The 20,248-nt window shown below is 39.1% G+C and overlaps 1 protein-coding gene across 13 annotated transcripts in view; it reads right to left on the bottom strand.

The window, feature by feature from the left end:
* HDAC9 (histone deacetylase 9) overlaps positions 1 to 20,248 on the bottom strand; it is a 454,940-nt gene that overhangs the window by 274,315 nt on the left and 160,377 nt on the right. For 6 of the 13 annotated variants that reach the window (XM_058035488.1, XM_058035653.1, XM_058036155.1 and 3 more), the window contains exon 1: positions 1,103 to 1,731. The exons of 1 other annotated variant lie outside the window; for it this stretch is intronic. In XM_058035488.1, the coding sequence (XP_057891471.1) occupies positions 1,103 to 1,208 (106 nt within the window). In that variant the 5' untranslated portion in view covers positions 1,209 to 1,731. Of the gene's footprint in view, positions 1 to 1,102; positions 1,733 to 20,248 lie in introns of those variants that run through there. 6 more of the 13 variants (XM_058035907.1, XM_058035984.1, XM_058035572.1 and 3 more) reach the window with 4 other exon arrangements.

The raw sequence follows: 20,248 nt of genomic DNA, 5'->3' as shown, positions 1-20,248 counted from the left end.
AGGTAATATGTGAAGAGAGGTATGGTCCACACATATAATTATCTTTAGAAGCTGAGGTCATTCAAGTTTTGGGAAAAAAGAAAAAGAAAAAGAAAAAGAAGTAAAGGGGGCACAACTAAGATTAAAATAAATGCAAATTATTAATCATGTATTCCACATATGGATCTTCTATAAAACTAACACTTCCTGAAAAACAAAGTAAGAAACCTATGTTGAAATAGATATAAACCAGAAAACACTGTGCCTTAACAGACAAGAGTTTCATCCCAATGAAAACTGTACTGAAATTAACTTTAGGAGAGAATAGGCAAGGGTAGACAACCTGAAATGTTGACATTTTTAGCCCATCTAAATTGAATGGCAATGATTCTTCCAAGTTAATTTATCCTCAGTAGCAGGTCTCAAACACAGCTAGGAAGGAAACTAGAAACACAGGGGTAGCTGTGAGGAAACATACATGAGGAAACATGCAGCGTTCTTTCTGAGCAGCTTTGAAATACCTTCATGAAAAAACACATCCAATTTACATCTCAGTGAGCTCTTACCTGAAACTAACATTGCCAGGTTCGCAAATATTTTTAAAGGAACAAAATAAACCATGCAGTTTAAAGACATTTTGCAGTAGCACTGTAATGCAAAGAGAAAGGTATTGGTATAAAGCCCCCTTCATATGCAAACTAGAGAAAAGGAAACTCACAGAAAGAGCGAATCCTGTTTACAACAGACATACGACTAGAATTGCTTATGAGGGGCTCTAAATGCAGCCTCCTGACAAGGTCTGTCCGGGAAGCCTCTCCCTGTGAACAAGCTCTACCATGAGCCCCATTTTGCAATCACGCAACAAAACAAACAAGGAAACCCAAACTCGACTCCAGTTGCGAGCATGTTGCTGCGTCTGGAAAGCAGCACCCCAAAGGAGACAAACTCCTCGCAAAAGCAGCAGCAGCTGCAATCTGAAATACTTCCAGAATTATATAACAACAACTTGGATAAAGCCCACAAAAATTAAGTCACTTCTTGAAAGGAAGGGTGTTTACTTGTCATGCCAGGCTGTATGTCCCCGGTCAGCCACTCAAGTCTAAGGCACGGAGCTGTCTCTTACCTGAGCTGATCATACTGTGCATTCTTTGCTGAGCCAAGAGCTGTTCACGTCCAGAAACCCCATCTGAGGAAAAACACGATTCACTCTCGTAAATTGTCTGCAGCATATTCCAACCGGTCTGCACTTCAGCTACACAAGAGACTCATCACTGCACTTGCACATAGGCGTCGGGCACGACCCTCTGCAGTCCTACCTCCTTCAGCGAGGGTCGTAAGATAATATGCTTCGGCAATTAGCAGTGTTTAAGCATTTGCACAAGTATCTATGAGGAGAAGGAGAAGCCCAGACCCGCCGTCGGCAGCCCCCGCCCGCAGGCAGGGAGCCGTGAGCGTGCGGGGGGCTGAGCGCTGCCGACTTGGAGCAGTTGTGTTCGGGCAGCCAGCGGCAGGTGGAAGAAGAAATGAAGAAATATCTCTGCGCTTTGGGCTTCCTGGCAGGGCGGGGAGGGGGGGAACTGCCTCTAACAAACTATCAAACGGAATAAGCCACCTTTCCAGGCACCGGGAGCCGCGGAGGGTTTAACCGAGCTGACCCCAGCCCAGCCCCGCGCTGCCGTGCCCGCGCCCCTCTCGCTGCCGGCCGGCTGTCCCTCGGCCAGGCGGCGGGGCGAAGTTGGCGGGAGCAGCAGCGACAACTCATTTGCATTTGAATTGACACCCTCGTGGCCCAGCGGCGGCAGAAATAGAACAATGGCCGGCCTGAGCCAAAAATAGGTCAAGCATGGCCGGGTGATTGGAGCCTGCATTAATGCGTTTAAAAATACCACAGCAAACACAGCTGTCCAGTCTCCGTCTTTCAAACTGCCGCCCGTCCTCTGCGCGCCGCCCGGCCTCGGGCTCAATTAACCCCTTCCCCCTGCCCAGTGCCACTGGGGACACGCCAGGGAGGAGGCAGCAGTGGGACAGGGACGGGACTTGCGCCCCTCTCCCTCCTCGCCCTCCCCCGGGGAGTGTTTTGTGCACAGAGAGCAAAACGCCACGGCCTCTGCCCGTATCGGTCCTAAAATAACGCAGGGAGGTTTTGCTGGCGATGTGGTTTCTGCCTCGCCCACGCGCAGCCATCCTGCTGTTCTATTTTTGCTGCCCGTTTCTCTGGCTACGCCACCGTTGGCTTTGGCAGGGGAGGGAGCCCGGCGGCCGCCAGCGCCCGGCAGGACCCGGAGAGAGAGGGAGAGAGGAGAAAGGAGAGAGGCGATTTCTGCAGCTCCGCGGGCCGCGGGGAGCAGCAGGCGGGGGCACATGCCAATGCGGACCCGGGTTTGTGCGTGCAGCTATAAGCGGCCTTTCCGTATTTAGCATGCTTCACATAATGCTTATAGTAAGTCACCGATTGTGGCACGGCGTGTTAGACACGCTTACGGACTATGCACTGTTTGGTTGACTTGCTAAAATTTGGAGAGAGGCTGAGTAGTTCACACTTATTTTAAGAAGCATTAGGCAATTTACACAGCGTCTTTTTCAGTTCTCCAAGATGATGTGGTTTCAGAAGAGCAGCTTTTGACAGCGTATCAGACAACAGCACCATGCTCCTCTGTGGTTTGACAAGTTTCACACATGTGAAGCCCGTTTTTCATACTGGTGTTTCAAAAGTTGCACCTCATTTGATCATTAATATACCTATACACAGATAACTTTCATTTCAGTGTTACAGACAGTACTTTACTTCTCAGAGCCCTACTCTGCCTTACTGCACTTTTATACAGGTGACCAAAGCCTGTTGCTATCTATATTGTAAAGCAGCTTGACTACTCTCATACCAAAATTATAAGTCTGCTCCATGTTCCTGCTCCACGGGAGAAACAGTGGCCACTGGGATGTAATTCCTCACCATAAATCAATAAGCCAACACAGAAGCCATGTTGGAGCTTTCTAGAAATCCACAGAATTATCAACTATCAATATAATATTTTACTCCCAAAGATGCAAGAATTTGCCCAGTATTTGGGGCCCTCTTCTGCCTTTTGGTGAAGAATCTTCTGTATGCTTACATGACAGATCATAGCTAAGGGCAGTGTATTTTTTAATATACTTCTCACCGTTGTGTTACCAAAGAAAAGATTCCCAATAACAAAGTACTGGGGCACTCCTATGAAGTTTGGCTACTTGATGGCACCTAGGAAGTCTGTGTCTCAAGTCTTCCCATCATCCCAAACCTTTTCTTCTTCAATGTGCCAAATCACCTGGTCCTGGTGAGAGTGAAGGCCTGCCCCCTGGACAGGGAGCAGCAACCGCAGCAGCTGGCTGGGGTCTCTGAGGTTTTCCCTGCAGGATCCTCAAGTCAGTAGCTATCACTTCTTGCTACCCTGCTCTCCTTGGCATCTCTCTCCCTACTGAGGAAGCAGTGAAGCCCTGCAGATGGCATTGCACCCTGCTCTGCAAAGGGCCATGAGCAGGGGCAGGGGCACTGACAGAACAGTGGCAGGTAGGGTGTTACAGTGCAAGATTTCAGATGAGCACAACACATACCATTGCATCATGAATTGCTGACAATTTGATATCATAAACATTTTCTCTGGAAAATAAAAATACTCATAAAAAATAAAAATAAAAATTTTGTGGGAAATATGTGGCCTTTCCAGAGCACAGAGCAGTTTAATACAGTGCAAGAAGCATCACCGGCAGAAACAGAAATCTCCTCTAATGCAGAAAAAGCTTTTTATAGACAGAAGTAAATAGAAAAAGTGGAATTGCTTATGCCCTTCAGCCAAACAGAACATGACGCTGTTTGGTGATTCAGCGCCTCAAAATAATCAAGTTTCATATTACAGGGAAACACGGGAGGAATAAGTTAAAAACAGGTCAGAACATGGAAAACTGTGGAGTGTGGGATCTGGTATTAGGTACCCATATGTTTTTATAACTTCTTATATATGCAGCTGCATTTTGAAAGATAGTGTTCACAGCTCTAAATGACTTAAAATGCTGCAGTAACAAACTAAAAGCAAACTATATTCAAGAGCAGAAAATGTACACTTAGATATTTAGCTTCAAGTGTTCTTAATTCGAACGTACATATTTTAAACTGACAGACACATAAACTGTCTTATGTTCACTCATTCACAGACCATAATAACTACAGCATGATGCCATACATTTTAGATGATACATAAAAACTATATAAAAATATTTTACTTATGAAATCAGTCACCACAAAGGTAGGGTTTTTACAACCTGAATTCTTCCGACTTGCTTTGACATAGTATAAGCCTACTTTGGTTCATGCTTTGGTTTAAAACACATGTGTAAATCCATTTCTTTTCAACATAATATTTAATCACATGCTGAAATTCTATTGATTGCAATAGAATTTAAGCACATAGTTAAACACTTTGCTGAGTCAGCCCAGACTTTTACTGCGCAATCAGGTGAATTTAAAGAGCTCCTTAAGAGTCCCACAGGGGAAGGATAAAGGGTTCATGCCTGAAGAAAATCTGGTTTTTATTTTTAAAGCTATGGATGTTATAAGGTGACATTTTCATACAGGAATATGAGGGGATTTTTTCTGTTTTTTCAAATGCATTTCCTAAACTTGAAGAAGTTTAATGACGCTAGCAGTGAAGGTAAACTGCTGAAATGATTTAGTGCTGCTGAGGTGACTCTAAATGCAATCAGCCACTTTATAGAAAACTTAAGGCATGTTAGTAGCACTGTGATCTCATTATAGCATTTTCACAATGTGTTTTTCTTATTTTCCCTCTGAGTTGTTAAAAACAAATAAATATAAGGAAATTAAATCTGGAAACCCCATTACTGCAACATTAAGACTAAGAAATGAAGCCTTCAAATTGGAAAGAGTTAGGATTTCTACTGTGTTATTAACTCTGCAATATTATAATTAAGTAATACTTTTGTCTTTTTTTTTAATTTTTATTTTCCTTTCAAAGCACAAACAGTATATTACTGATTGTTTTTAGCATATCCCATTTCTCACATGCTATTCTGGAGCATTGCCTTCATTCATATTAATAATTTAGTTTCAACTTTTGCAGTTTTCTTACTTGTAAATGAATACTTGCACAGATTTTTTTATCATAATGCTCAATTGTATCACATAAATATTGAACACATTAAAAAAAGAGATGTTCTCTAGCTTCTAGTCATATGCTTAAATGAGGACATTGCAGTCTTACAGGTGTCCCATTCAACCTTTTTTCAGTCCCTTTTTCATTTGGCAAGTGAAAAAGCAGGAGTAATAGCATGCATCAATGTCAAACAATTCATAAACAAGTGGGAGCTAAATTAAGGTTGCATGAGTAGAATTAAATTTGGCCTATTTCAGTACTGGAGGTTAGAGTACTAATCTTTGCAGCCTAAAGACTTCCTAACTATTTTTGTGTACCCAATCACTGGGATTAAAAAAAAAAATTGAAGAAAAAAATTAACTATTGTATAGAACAGATGTTTCTGAAGCCACAGTTCATTAGATACCATTAGTACCACATGAAACCCAAACATCCAGCATAAATTACTGCAGCTTATGATAGAGGATTAACCATGTTAACGAACAGCTAAAGACTATTACCACAGAGAAGCAGATGGTTTGGGAGCAGCAAGAAATCATGGGAGATGCTGTAATGCTCTGGTCCTGCTCCCTCTTGGAACTAAGGGACCATATTCCAAGTCCCTGGAGGAGTTCAAATGGGTTGCTTAATCCATGTGCTTTGGTTAGAAATACAAAGTACAGGAATGTTTCCAGCCAATTCTCTGTGCAGCAAGCCTTGGCATTGCCTGTGCAGGAATACGTGGTGCTTTTCTTTGCAGGGCTGGGAAACCATGTGATGGGCATTTTTTAAGTGAGGAGAAAACTGCAATTCTAGTGGTTTAGCTCAATTCAAGCTTCAAAGGAAATTTCTGGGACAAAGAAAGGCATATCTGTAGCTTTAGGGGATTTTGTGACAAACAATGGGAGAGTAAAACTTTACAAAGTTCTGAGGATAAGAAGTGCTATGTAAGATAAATGTACGGCTCTCTTATCATCTCTTGTATAAGAATACAAAGAGTCCTGCATCTTTCTCATGCAAAGTAGCTCAGGGGTTTTGTAACTAGCTGATGACATCACTTCTTTCTCCTCTTAAAATACAATTTTTTGTTCACATAAATAAATCTACTAGAAATTAAGTCTTAGATTCAGGACAACACCTCAACAGCACATAGTTGATTATAAGCACAAGGCTTAAGTTGAGCATATGCTTAAGGGCTTCATAAATTCAACTTTCACTAAAGTAATAAAAAGACCCTAATACTAATATAGAGATATGTAGCAAGTAAATATTTAGGTTAGGGAAAACATCAAAATTCATTTATTCTGTTGACAAAGTCATTTATGAGGTTGGAACTAAAATCTCTGTGTTTTGTGGCAAGACTGAGGTACATTGCACATAAACAACACAAGCCCAAGTAATATCAGATAAATGACAAATAAATGGCTCAGACCAGCAAAGCACTTTCTCCCTTTTATGCCTTTATGCCATTAATGAGTTTAGAGGAGCTATGAGCAATATGAGATTTCCTGGCTCTTCATGGCTATGCCCACTTTCCTTGGAGAGACACTAGAGTGTGCCTCCTGGCTCCACCAGGCACACACCTGGGTGCACCTGCACAAAGGAGCCCTGGAGCACATCACCTGGGGCAGCTGCCAATATGTTCAACATCCTCCAGGCATTTCAAGCTTGTTGCACACCTAATGAGCAGATAATCTGAGCCTCCATGCAGGGTTCTGCACTGCATCTCCTAATCATGGGTAGGCTGGCAGGTCAGATCACTTGGTCACTGTTCCTGGACAACAGACTTCTAAATCCTTATGTCTAGAAAACCAATAGAAACATCATCTCTAGCTTGTAATATATGTTTGAGTGATTTATTTTGGGTTTAAGATGAGAAATGTAGGCCATGCATGCTGCCTGGAGAATTGAACTGTGGAAACCAATGGCCATGCAAAGGTTTTGGAATTACAGCAGAAGCCAGCCAACCAAATACAAGCTCCTAGGATTACAACAGGACCAAAAAGGCTAATAAAATCCTTGGGAATATAACAGGTTTGTACTGAATAACAGCAGTAAGATGATATGCATATTACAGAATATCTTGCGGTACTGTAACTTCTCCCATTATAAATATTTGAAAACAAATGCTTAAAAACTGAGGCTGGCTAGACATGCCACATGCATAAAATACATTTGGAAAACCTTTGAAAACTGGAAATCTAAAGACCTGTGATACTAAATTTATTGATGAAGCTCAGGGGCGGCTTGGCATTGTCTGCAATGCGCAGGGCAAGATGTCCAGTGGGATAGTAAAATTGTTTTTCTTTTAAGAAATAAGGCCTTAAGAAAAATCCATTTATTAGAAAAATTCAGGCCAGAGGTGGACATGCATTTTAAGCATGCTTCAAACACTGCAGCAGCTTCCAAATGAGCTTTACATCAGTATTGATCATGTCTCTGAAAAGAAGCTTTAACAGTTCTGTACGTCAAGCTTAAGGCAACTTTTGTTGTAGAACTCCAAGACAGGTCTTACCTCATGAGTCTGAAAAGATCAGATCATGAGGGTAGAATTACAGAATTGTTTTCCTTGAAAAGGATCTCTAAGATCATTGAGTCCCATCATTAATGTAAGTATATCCAAGTCCACCAGCCAGTTCCCACTTCAGGTACCTTCAACACTAGTAAGAACTACTAAGTGTTGCTGAATTGATAGAATAATAAATTCCACAGTCATATATACTAAACTAAACTAATTATTCCTCTATCAGAAATAATTTTATTATTTGAAATTATCCTCTCCTGAAAAACAAAGGCTTAATTTTTGTCTTTTTTTTTTTTTAATCCAAACTATGTTTACTTTCCTGTGATACTAGAAAAGCTTTTAGAAGAGTAGAACAATGGAGTGCACTGTAAATAACTTGGGGAAAAAAGCCTTTGAGGAAAAAAAGAACCCACAAAGTGTTTGCTTCATTTTGCTATTCAAAGCTGCCCTTTTATATAAAATAATCAGATTTCAAAAATAGGGTCTTTCTAAAACAGGCTTGGATTCATGAAGTGATGAGGTGGCTTTACATGATATATTACAAGCAGATTATAAATCTATAGTAGATTTATAGCAGATCTTTAGCAGATAGATACCAATGTAGATTGGAACAATTACTCTTCTAAATTTATAAAAGAAAAGACATTTTCTTAAATTTAAAAAAAGTTGAAATTAAGTCAGAGAACTGTCACTTCAATCCAGTGGAAGCTTGGCCAAGAAAAAATAGAGCACAAAAAAGGGCCTCCTTTAATATGTGGGCCAAAGAATGGACCTGAGATGCCAGACCATGTGCTTGGCTGTGGGCACACACCAGTTTCTCCCACCGTGCTGCCTGCTTGGATCTCCTTCCTATGCCAGCATCCCCACCCCTCACAGGAGAGCATTGAAGCACATGGAGAAACAGTGCTGGATGCACAAACATGCCCCTGAGAGCAGTAACAAATTGACCACTGCTGCCCTGAAAAGGTCATATCTCTCACTGGTCAATAATGCTGTTATGAAACCACACAAATCCTCACGGTTAGCTGGGCCAGGATGGCAGCCAACCCTCTGCTGGGCTTTTATCAAAATGTTTCAGTAAACCCAGATCCAGTTTTCATCTAATTTAATTTTCTTCATCCTCTTGAACTTGGATAAGGAATAGATCTGCAACCCAAAATGTAATCAGTATTCACCAGCTTGGGAGCTGATTTTACACTGCTGGTGAATTTGGGGCAATGTTAAAACGATGAAACTGTGACTTCATTGGGTAAACTGTAAATATTTTGCCTGACTTCAGTAGAACCAGCATTCCTTCTGAGGAGCAATACAATCTTAATTTCTGTAGCAAATTTATATAGATTGGAAAAGAGGGGAGGAAAATCAAAATACAATTGAAAGCAAGGTTTCATTGCTCTGAAATGAAAATTGCAACACATTCCAAGTAAATATAACCTCTTCCTTTAGCTAAGCAAACCACTTTGAAAATCCCTTGAAAATCTTAATGCATCCATCCACTTGCTGCAACTGAAAATACCTTTACACTATGTAAAGTCAGTATGTACTATGTACAATATGCACAGTGGCACTGCCAAAAGGTGTCACAAACTTGACTTTTGTAAATACAGGCATCCAGCTGGTAATCCTAAGGCCAAACCACCCCTAAGAAGGCTTCTACACATCCTTCAAGCTGATTTAGCCAAATCTTGCAATGCTCAGTTTCCTAGGCACTTGATCCCACAGAAAGGATGGAACAAATAGAGAGGGAAGCCACAGCAAATGCTCAGCAAAGTCAGACCTCAGCAGGCAGATGTGGGCAGCTGCAGCTGCTGCTTCCACATGTCCCTCATCTGCCCCATCTTTGGCTTAAAGGAGAAAGATGTGGGTGCTCCAGCTCTCTAGGACAAAGGGACCAGGCTGGTCCCAAGCCCTAGTTTCCTAGAATGAGAACTGTTCACAAAAAACCTGCCAGATTCTTCTGAGCCTCAAACCAGGCTGTGTGCAATGGCTAAAAACTTGCACAGGTCAAAACTGATAATCTGCTTTAAAAGCATGGGGAAGTAGGAAGATAATACACAGAATCCAGGTTCAGACAATACTCCCATTCTAATCAACTTCAATCAGATATATTTATGTCTTGCAAAGAATCTGGGAGGGGAATGCTCTTGTAATAACTTCAACCCTAATTGCTGCTGGGAAAGCGCAGTCCAAAAATGAAGTAGCAAATGAAAAGTAACTAGCCAGTGCTGGAATCCCAATGCCATGAGCAGAGGAGACAAACTATTTTCAATGACCTTAAGCTTCTGACCATTCAAAATATGGGATCAAACTTGGGCTCCAGGCCTGTTCTAAAAATATCATAGCAGTCCTCTGTGCACTTCATACCTTGCTGATTGGTAGTGGAGAGAACAGGGTGACAGCGCAGGTGATAATGACAGGAAAACAACTCCTTTCAGTCAACAATCTGAGGATCTGCACTGTCACAAGCCAGGTCTCACACAAGTTGTCAGTCACAGATGGGCTGGTCTGTGCATGCTATGATTGCACTTCATTTCCAGCCCCTCGTCTTGTTAAAGCACTTGCCAGTGAAATAAACTGCTAAGTACATTTCAGTACTAAGTACAGAGATTTGGATTTTTTTTTTAAATCTGATTATAATCCAAACAAAGTGTTATGATTAGTCTATGAAAAAAATGAGTGCATTTTCAGCAGCCCACAAAATAATGCTATATGCAGGATAAGGGCAGTCTTGGCTAAAAATATGCACGGACAAAAGTTAGATCAAGGTGGCATGTATGGACTGAGTCCACAGGAATGAATAAAGAAATCACAACCCAGATTATCTTTAATATTATTCTTCATCTTCTCTCCTTACCTCTGCTGGAATTCCAAAAAAAAAAAAAAAAGTTAAAAAGGTGGAGGCAGAAAACTTGGGCAACTAAAAAGTGAACATACAGTTAGCAAATTATTTACTTGACAGGATTTAGCAGCTTTCCACATCTCAGAAGACAAAGGATGATAACTAAAGCCATGAGACTGATTTTGTGTTATCTGAAAAAGGGGTGCAGCAAAATTGGGCACCACCTTAACTAAAAATAGATGTGCTGTAATAATAGGTCTGAAAAAATCCTCATAAGTTAATTACCAGTGTGATGAAACATGCTTAAGTTTGGTCAAGCTTTATTTTTCATTTTAATTGCCAGTAAGAATGTTTCTAAAAATAACATTCTTGTGTTTTATAATATTAATTTCCTTACCATTCTAAAGAAATGCTTGTCTCCAATTTTAGACTATACAGAAATATGACAGCCTTGCATTTAAGGAATAATTTACTTGAAGTAATGCAGCAGAGTTGGTTTTATTTAGAAACTTCAAAAAAAATGCTACTGTAAGCTATTTAATCACACAGTTTTCTTTCAATCACTATTTACAGGCATACAAAGCACATTTCGCATAAAGACATTATATGTATAAACCTCTTATATGTGTGTGTGTGTGTATAAAAATTTAAACAGATTTAAAGCACTTTCAGCTACTGGTGTCACACACCACAGTTGAAATACTAAAGCACAAGTACATTGATGTAAACAACAACAACAAAAAATTTAAAAGGCATCTCAGTAAATGTCTCATTTAAAACATGTGATGATCGAGTATTTTATTGACTTGGGCCCTACATCATTGTATGTACTTTTGTTCATTTAGTGTCCTCTCAGATGCAGCAGAAAGCCTCCAGCAATTCAGAGAGACAGTATGCTATTCTGGGACCCAACAGAGAATGCATAAGTTGAGAAGTTGAGCAACTAACTATATTTGTAAGGGGAAATCTCCAAGGCATACCTACCAAAAAGAATGTCAGGCTGGAAATACACCAGGATGGTTGCCAGCAGAAATATTTCATCAGTCAATCTTTTACAGTCCTATGGCTCCCATTTCATTTTTTTGCCAAGTTATTTAGAACTGCAGGCACCAGCAACATACAAGTTTGGGATGTGTCTTCATTTCTCACATGCTTTTTCTGGAAATCAGCTGGTTTGTGATACTTTGCCTTCTGATCCAAAGACCACAAGCTTGTCACAGGATGCCACAAAGGGGTTTGTGCAGTGGGAAGAGAAGGAAAGGACAGAGGTGGTCAGTAGATCATTAGTGGCTATGTACCTCCTTCAGGGTGACCTGCAGCTGTGGAGGGCTGGATCAAATGATCATGGTTACTCCTTCTCAAGTGGCATTGGAAAAGAATGGGTTTCTCATGCATGAATCCAAGGACAGCCATTTCTCCAGCATCCTGAATATGACCGTCCTCTAAAGAAGACCATGTGTGCTAAACAATATATTTTTGGAACATTTAAATCAAAACAGCTATTTCTGCAGTCTTGGCACGGCTGCAGTGCTGCAGTGCTGATCAGCAGAATGGTGTTTATGGGACACAGGTTTCACCAGTAACATCACGTTAAGGAGTTCCTCTTGTGCTCCTGCTACTGTGCTGTCCTTCTTCTGATGGCAGGATTTTACATGTATTTATACACATTATTTGAATGGAAATCAGATCAGATCAGTTTTCCAGTACAGCTCAAAAAGCACAAACCAAAGAAATAAGACCCCAAAAGCCAAAGCACAAAAAGCAAGAACTTTTTATCCTTATGAGATCCTCTCCCTGCCTCATCAAGCCACAAGCACAGTTACAGAAGTTCAAAGGACTCCTGACAGTGCTATACTAATGCAGAACTGTTATTACTAACTGATACAACAGGTATTCAAGAAGATTTACATATCAAAGACATTGATGAATCACAGAAAACCTATATGGCCATGCTAATATATATATATAAATATATATGATCAGCATAACTGACTACTCAAACTAGCCAACACCATTTAAAGATATGCATAAAGCCAAAAGCACTCAGATATCTTTTGGACATTATGGGGCAAAAAAGAAAAAAATCCTAGAATTCAAAACAGGTTTCTTTAGAGCCTCAGGGTTCTAACAATTTGTAGCTATGTTGGTATAGATCTAAACTGCATTAGTCAAAGAAACAATTAAGGTCTCCTTTGAAAAGGAGAACAGTATTCTTTAATTAGTTTCTATACAGAACACACTATTTTCTGATGATGCAGAAAAAGGAATATTGGGTTAGGCAATTTCTACAAGACTTCGGCAGATGCCTTTACTTTTCATAGAAATTCAGATAAAATTTGGGTTACCTTAGGACTTAGACTAGCTAATGGACTCTGGTTTCCTCCGCATCTTTAAATGCTTGTGTGCAAAACTCCCCCACCAGCCTGTAATTTTCAGAGGAGGCAGCAATCAGTGTGCCATTTATGCACTGCACAAAGGGACATTCTCAACACTGCTGGTATCACAGGAGAGGCTCATAAACAATCCATATCATTTGGTCACCCCATTTGATAAGGCTCACATTTTTATTGTCTTTGGAATAGAAAAACGATATACGGGAAGGCTTGTTATGTGCTACTCTGCTCAACACGCAGACTTGAAGAGAATTAATTTTGTTCGTAATTAAAATTAATAATATAGTTTTTAAATTTTCAATTTGCAGGCAAAATATATCTTACCCAATCTGTAAGAGGGTACAGTATGGAAAGTACAGTATCATTACCTGATTTCACATACAACAAGGCAAACCAGCCTGAACATGGCTTTTCCCGTTCACTGTCATTCAGAGCATGAAATAATCTATTTCGGACTCTCATGGATGATCAGTTCCCTTATTTGAAAAGTTACATTTTTTCCTCTACCTGAAGCAATGTAATTTTTTACTGGCAGAAAGAGAGACCTGCAGCAGTCCTAGCTTGGCAGTGCCAAGAAGAAAATTTTCTTTTCATTCACATAGCTACAAGATACATATAAAACACTAGTGGTCTTTTTTTTACTTTTTTTTTTCTTACAGATTTCTACTTTTCCTGTGGATTCAAAAAGATAATGTGACATTTTTACATCTGTGTATTTATTCATCATATATTTGTTAAAAGTGACCATGAGGGATGGTTAATGAATTTGTAGAAAGCCGCAGAATTGCTAGGGGACTAGGACTGAGTCGTCTTGAGTCACAATTGCTGATCGCAGGTTTCCTGTGATCAGAGATACCATACACCCTATGTTTCAGTTCCCCATCCTTCCAAAGGGAATAAACAGCAGTATGCTTCACATTATTGTTTAGAACACAAGTGCTTTAAGGGCGCTCAAACATCATGGAAGTGGAGAACATACACTTTCTTTAGGCTAAAATACTTTTGCCAAACTATTTCTACAGCACACAGTCAGTTAGCAATCTGCATCCTTCCACAGGGAATTGGCAACACTGATTACTACCCATGGTGTCAATGTTTTGTAGAGCCTACATTACTTCAGATAGCTGATTACTACCAAAATTAAATTGCAAGTGATTTCCCTAAACCACGAGAGTAGGTGTTTTTTCTTCAAAAGCTAGAGACGAGTGCAAAAAGGCTATGCTTGTTTTCATATTTCAAAATCTTTTTGGTTTTACCTGTACTCTCTTAACTTGTCCTTCTCTTCAGAACATTTTATGTAGTTCTGTAAACTACAGAACATTGCCACTTGCAAAAAAAAACCAAAACTACAGCTAAAAAAATTTTATGTCTCTCTAGATTTCCAGGCTTACAATTTACTGGTAATTCCATTCACAAGGAGAAACAAGACAGCTTAGCAATAGTTGTGGCAAGCTGTGAATCTCACTCATGTAAACAATGAAATGCTTTGTTCTAAAGAAAAAAAAAACATTGATCTGCGCTCAAGACAATGAATTGATAAAGAAAAAAAGGACAACGAATACCTAAAAACCAAACACATGCCTTTGAGTAAACATTTCTGCCATTCAATCTGTTGTACATTGACGAGTTAATGAAATCAGCTGAGGGACCTTTCTTCCCATTCAGCTGAAGCTGTGGCCATACACACCCTGCTCCTTCTATTTCATCTCCAGCCCAGACCTGGCATGGTCAGATAGCTTTGGTCTATTTTTGGAATAAAAATATTTAAACAATGATTGACCATGATAAATTTCCTCTGCTCTCATCAACATTAAATTAACCAGTCCTCTTGATACCTTTCTCATGAGTCTGGAGACCTCATTTGCAAATAGGATAGATATTTCCATTAGGATGCTCTTTTCCAACTGACCAGAACAGTCTCTGTATTGTGGGACCCATTTATAAATGCAATCCTTTCCTTCTTTGTTTGCTACTCCCATCAAAAAAGCCAGTGTTTTCCAAGGGAAAAAACAGTAACTGAGGACCATTTCTTCTACAGTTTTCCTTCTCTGTATTAGTCTTTCTTCATTATTGCACAAACACGACTGTCTTGTTCTTCTCTTTTTACCCCACCTTTCATTCACTGATAAAATGGTGACTCCCTCTACGCTCTACTTAGTAAAATCTCAGACAAAAGACACTTCTGGGGTTTCTCCCATGTTATTCTGTTGTTTGTGAAGAAGTCTCCCAAAAGATGGCTTAAAACTATCCTCCACAGAATACAAGGATTTGAGCTCCTTTGCTCAGAAACCCACTGGCATTACATTAGGTAATATGGCTCTTTTCCTCCCAATCTGACAAAGCATTGATTTTGTACATACAGCCAAGATATTTCCATCCAGGCTGAAAAAATTACTTGGAAGAGGCTTGTTGTGGTGATCATAAACATAAAGTGCCTCTCATCAGATAAAATACGAAGTTGTGGCTTTGTACTGTCATTGTACTACCACTGCCATTGCTCCTTTCCTGTACTGCCAGGTGCTGGGAGATATTTCATAGATTTGCCAACAGCCTGTGTCTCTGCAAGAACAATTCTTCCACTGGTCTGCTACCAGCTAAGAAAATACCCTGTAACCATTACAATTCATATTTTTTCCAAACCCAGTAATTCAGAATTCACTTCACAAGGTTTTAACTGCCATAATCTCTGCTGAATATTGAACTCAAGAAGAGATGCAAAGCATTCCTTGAAAAATGGCTCATGTCAAACATTTATCAGCTCTGCCATTCTTTTCATGCATAGATGAATGCCTCTCTCATTTACGTTTTTTTCTTGTATTTACTTTCTATAGTTTCTGCAAAGAGTGTTCCACAATCTCTTCTCCCAGAAGCTTCTGATCACTAATTTTTTGTTTTAATCTTCATCAGTCTATATTTATCACTATATTTCACACATTTGCTTCTTCCTCTTTGATCCTTTAATAGTCATTGTGCACCGCAATTTCTTTACTTATTAACAGCCTGAACATTCTTCATCAAATCTAATTCAGAATGTGTTCTTTACTGCTTGTTTTCTTATTGTACTTGTAAACTTTCATCTTTCCTCTGTGTATAGAGATGCTGCAGGATTTGTTCTCTCAATTACTGAAATTCTCCCTCTGAGTCCTCAAATTCAAAGTAAACTTCAAACACAGAATTTTTTCACATCTCATTAATTTTCTTTTTTTTTTTTTTTGAGAGGACAATAGTGGCTATAGTATTCAGAAATCATTTCACATTTTAAGTTTCATTGCTCTTAACCTTATGTCTCTTTTCCTCTGGAAATGTCTAGCTCTTTAAAAGCCAACAAACTGGTAGATACCTCTCCTGTTTTCCCACTTAAATAACAGAGATGATACTTGAATTCAGTATTTTCATGTCATAAATTAGTGCAATCCCAACTGAAAGGGAAAGGATCCAAAAAGCATAATTTCCTTTTGACTCACCATGTTAAAGTAGATGTAAGGACACTGACAACATACTATAAGGCTTATATACTTAATTTTCACCATTTGTAATCTCTCCAGAGGCAGCTTTAGCCTTTATTATATGGAAAACAGAGAGGTAAAAAACTGTATTTTTGGCAAACATGAAACAAAGGAAGGCTTTTTATTCCATAACAGAAAACACTCTTTCCACTGTGCACAGAAAGGCAGATGCACCCTGAATAGAAAAGGAGGAGTGGAAGGCAGTTGCAGAAGAGGGACAGTTACTGTGCAACTTGGAAGTCTAGAAAAACAAACACAGAAAAATGGCACTTTGGGAAAAACCACATTGTTTATCAGTCTGAGACTGAACAAGATACAGTGACTTAAAAGCATATGTTCAACGTCACCAAACAGGATGAGCTTGCAAAGCATACAGCCAAGCTTTCTGAACGTATCTAGGTCTCCAAATTTCAAAAATTTCATCATTTTTTATGGATTCTTTCCTATCAAAATCTATAAAATCCTTGCATTTTCATTTCAAGAGTGTTTTCTTATGGAGGAACACTTTCTATTTTTACCTTAAGGACAATGTGCATGGATGGTGCTAGGGAGACAATCGGAGACTCTTTTGAAACAATTTTTACCTTTGCAATTACCCTGACACACAACTGAAAGGAAGTCACAGAACTTGTCACCCATGGATCCCAAGACTGGCACCAGTCTTCCTTTATTAGCTGAATATTGACAAATATCAAGCAGTAGACGGCTAAACTGCTTAAGTAGCAGATATAACATCAGCAGGCAAGGTTTGTTTTTTTTTTTAAAAAAGCTCATCCGAGTGATTCAGTTTGTTTTCACGATAAAATAAACCTTCTAAAAGTAACAATAACAAAAGGGAGTGAGTTCTGTCATTCTACCAGGACGTTGAGTCCTGCTGTTTACAGGTGCTTTATACCCACTAAGTAAAAAATAGCAAAGAAATTACTAGGTTATATAAAAAGAAAAGCTTAAAATAACTGTAGTGAGCTAATGTTAGAGGTATGCAGTGAAGGTTGGGTCATGCCTACAACGTACCATTGCCTTCAGCTGTAAGATCTCCTTTATGTGCTCTACAAGTTCACTAGTGGAGCTGGTGTGAAAAGCATTATCACTAAACCTGGAGTCAAGCCAACTGTCCCCTTGCTTTCGATATTTCCATGTATTAATAACTATTATGTCAATTTTCCACTCTATCCTTATTTGGGGAAAATCCTGACAGTTCATCCTGGATTGCTTTGTTTTTTCTTATTTATATGAGACTAAAGAGACAGCAAAATTACCTCTTTTGAGAATTTTCTCATCTTCGCTGTTTTTATATTAAATACAAAGCTAAAGATATGGGTTTTGCTGTCCTACCCTCTTCCTCACATATATGGTCACATCATGTCACAAAAGATGGTGTCACATCTAAAATTAGAAACAAATCTCAACTGTGATGATTTTAACACTGAGTCTAACCTTGAGAAATGCTGAGTGCCTTCCAAGAGGTGCAGGAAAATGAGTTTGAGGGTCTTTGGCAATAAACAGATTTTGCATGCAGGATAGCAAATTAAAAGCAGTAAAACAGAAAAACAACCCAAACATGCCATCCTACCCCTCCCCACCCCCAAAAAAAAAACACTCAAAAACCAAGGGAAAAAAAAGAAATAGAGATTAATTTAGGAAAGGTACTGTGGAAAAACAGGGTAGAAAGTGACAGGCTTAGTGCTATCCATTTATATACTTAGGGAACGTTTTTCTAAAGACTAATGTACTCTTAGTTTTTAAAGTTCTATTCAAAATCTAAGCCAGTGGCTGACAGGACTAAACCTGCTTCAAATTATATTAAGCCCTGCAGATTTGACCCACAGAAAAAATAATGACATTGCATATTAAAGATAAGCCTTAAATGACCTTATTTACTTCACTACACCAGCTGACAGGATCGATGAGATCACTAGCTATTTCTAAATTATCCCAGAGCACAAAAGGAAAGGGGGGGAGGGGGAAACACTGAAATATTAAAAAAAAACCTAAGTCAAAACAATGAAACTAACAAAACACTTCCTAATTCCAGCTACTTTGCAAATGTTTGAATTACACTTCACATTATTTTCTGTTGTCTTTCCTCTCCAAATAGAAATTTTCCACACAGCTCAATAACTAACCCCATTTGCAAATTACTCAGTATTATCAATATACCAGATTAAAAATAAATATAATAATTCATAACCATAACATCATTAAGCAAGGAAGACTGATATTTCATTATATTTAAATCTTTACCAGTATCAATTTTAAAGTTAGTTGAATTGTCTAAAGTTGTGTGGAAAGCATTTTTGTTTACTTACGTTTAAGTGGGGATGTGTTGTTGCATGAAGCATGATTTTTTTTGAAAACATGTACTGATAGAACATTTATGACAGACAACATTTCTATCATATATAAGATGTGCAACACATCTTACCATCACTGTTTTTATAAAGTTTGTTTACTTCAGATTACACTGCATCGAAACCTTTCAAATGTAATTATTACACACTTTCTGACAAGAAGTTGAGCATCAGATGTCCAAAGCTCAAAATGTCTGACTTCCAGGAGAGACTGTGAAAGTTGCCACTGTATCTCATACTTCTCAATAAAGTAAAGTACATGGTCTGGGTTGTTTTTCCTGGTAGAGCCACTGGACTTTCCTGCCACTGGCTCAAGCAGCTCTGGACTCCACCCCTGGAGCTGTGCTGTGAGGGCCCCGACGAAGGAGGAATGATGAGGAGGACTCCACTGATATCAGAATTAATTACTGATTAATTACTTTATTACACTATATTATTTTATACATCCTAAACTGAATCTGCCAAGCGCTCAACCCTGCACACAACTGCACTGAATCTCGTGACTGTCACCCGACAGTCCACCCACACGACTCTTGGCCCTGATAGGCCAAGGAAACAAAACACCATGATTTTGGGTAAATAATCTCCATATTGCATTCTACTTTTGCACAAACACAGGCACAGAAAATTATAAGAATTGTTTTTCCTTTCTCTGAGGTTCAGAGAATGTGAAACCCAGAAATATTCTTGGGCAGATTTGTGCCTTGCTTTTCTCTGTGAAGAGAAATGTGGCTTTACACCCCTGCATCCCATCCAAAAGAGCACCTAGAGACAGGGGAAGTAAATGTCTGTCTCACAGCTTAAGGTCCAGTGAAAAATCAGGAAACATCTCTATTTTATTTTACTGTAGTGGACATTTATGGTAACTGCTATCACAGTGAATAGTGAGAAGCGCTGAAAGTTGTTGCAATACAAAGAAGGAAAACTTGAAGAAACAAATTTAATTACTTATTAGAATACATATTTCATAAAGATATATTATATGAACTATATTCTCAAAGGATGTGGCTCACAACTATGGCAAGATCTAAGCTTTCATTCAAATTATAAAGCTTCTTGTACTAATGTTGGGGGTTTATCTGAATTTATCTCATGGTGTTCACTGCTAGGGAAGAGGAACCTGCAGGAGAGAAGCTTTGGTGGAGATGTTTCTGTTCCAGCTTAAAAGTGGTACAGACAAGATGGAATCAAGTATCAAACACTAACTATTTGAGCTTTCCCAAAGCAAGAGTGCAAATTCTTCAGTCTCGTCCCTGCACTTGCAATTTGACTTGAAGGATAAAGACTTCACATCTATTGAGTCTATAGGAAATTGCCTGCTGCCACCTACAATTGATAGCTCCAAAAATAGAATAAAATTGATGTCAAAGGGAAAAATTGATTGATTGGGAGAGGGAATCATTAAAGAGAAAGAGAAAAAAAGTTATTTATTTCCTTTGAGAGGTTACAAATTAAAATTCACGTAACACTTAGCAATGAAATATGTGTTCAATACAAATGCCTGCTTTTGTTTTCCTACCTAGAGATAAGAGT

Source organism: Melospiza georgiana, chromosome 1 (assembly GCF_028018845.1).
Source record: "Melospiza georgiana isolate bMelGeo1 chromosome 1, bMelGeo1.pri, whole genome shotgun sequence".
Taxonomy (NCBI): Eukaryota; Metazoa; Chordata; class Aves; order Passeriformes; family Passerellidae; genus Melospiza; species Melospiza georgiana.
Note: the sequence above shows the minus strand (reverse complement) of the source record. Positions and strands in the feature narration are given on the sequence as shown.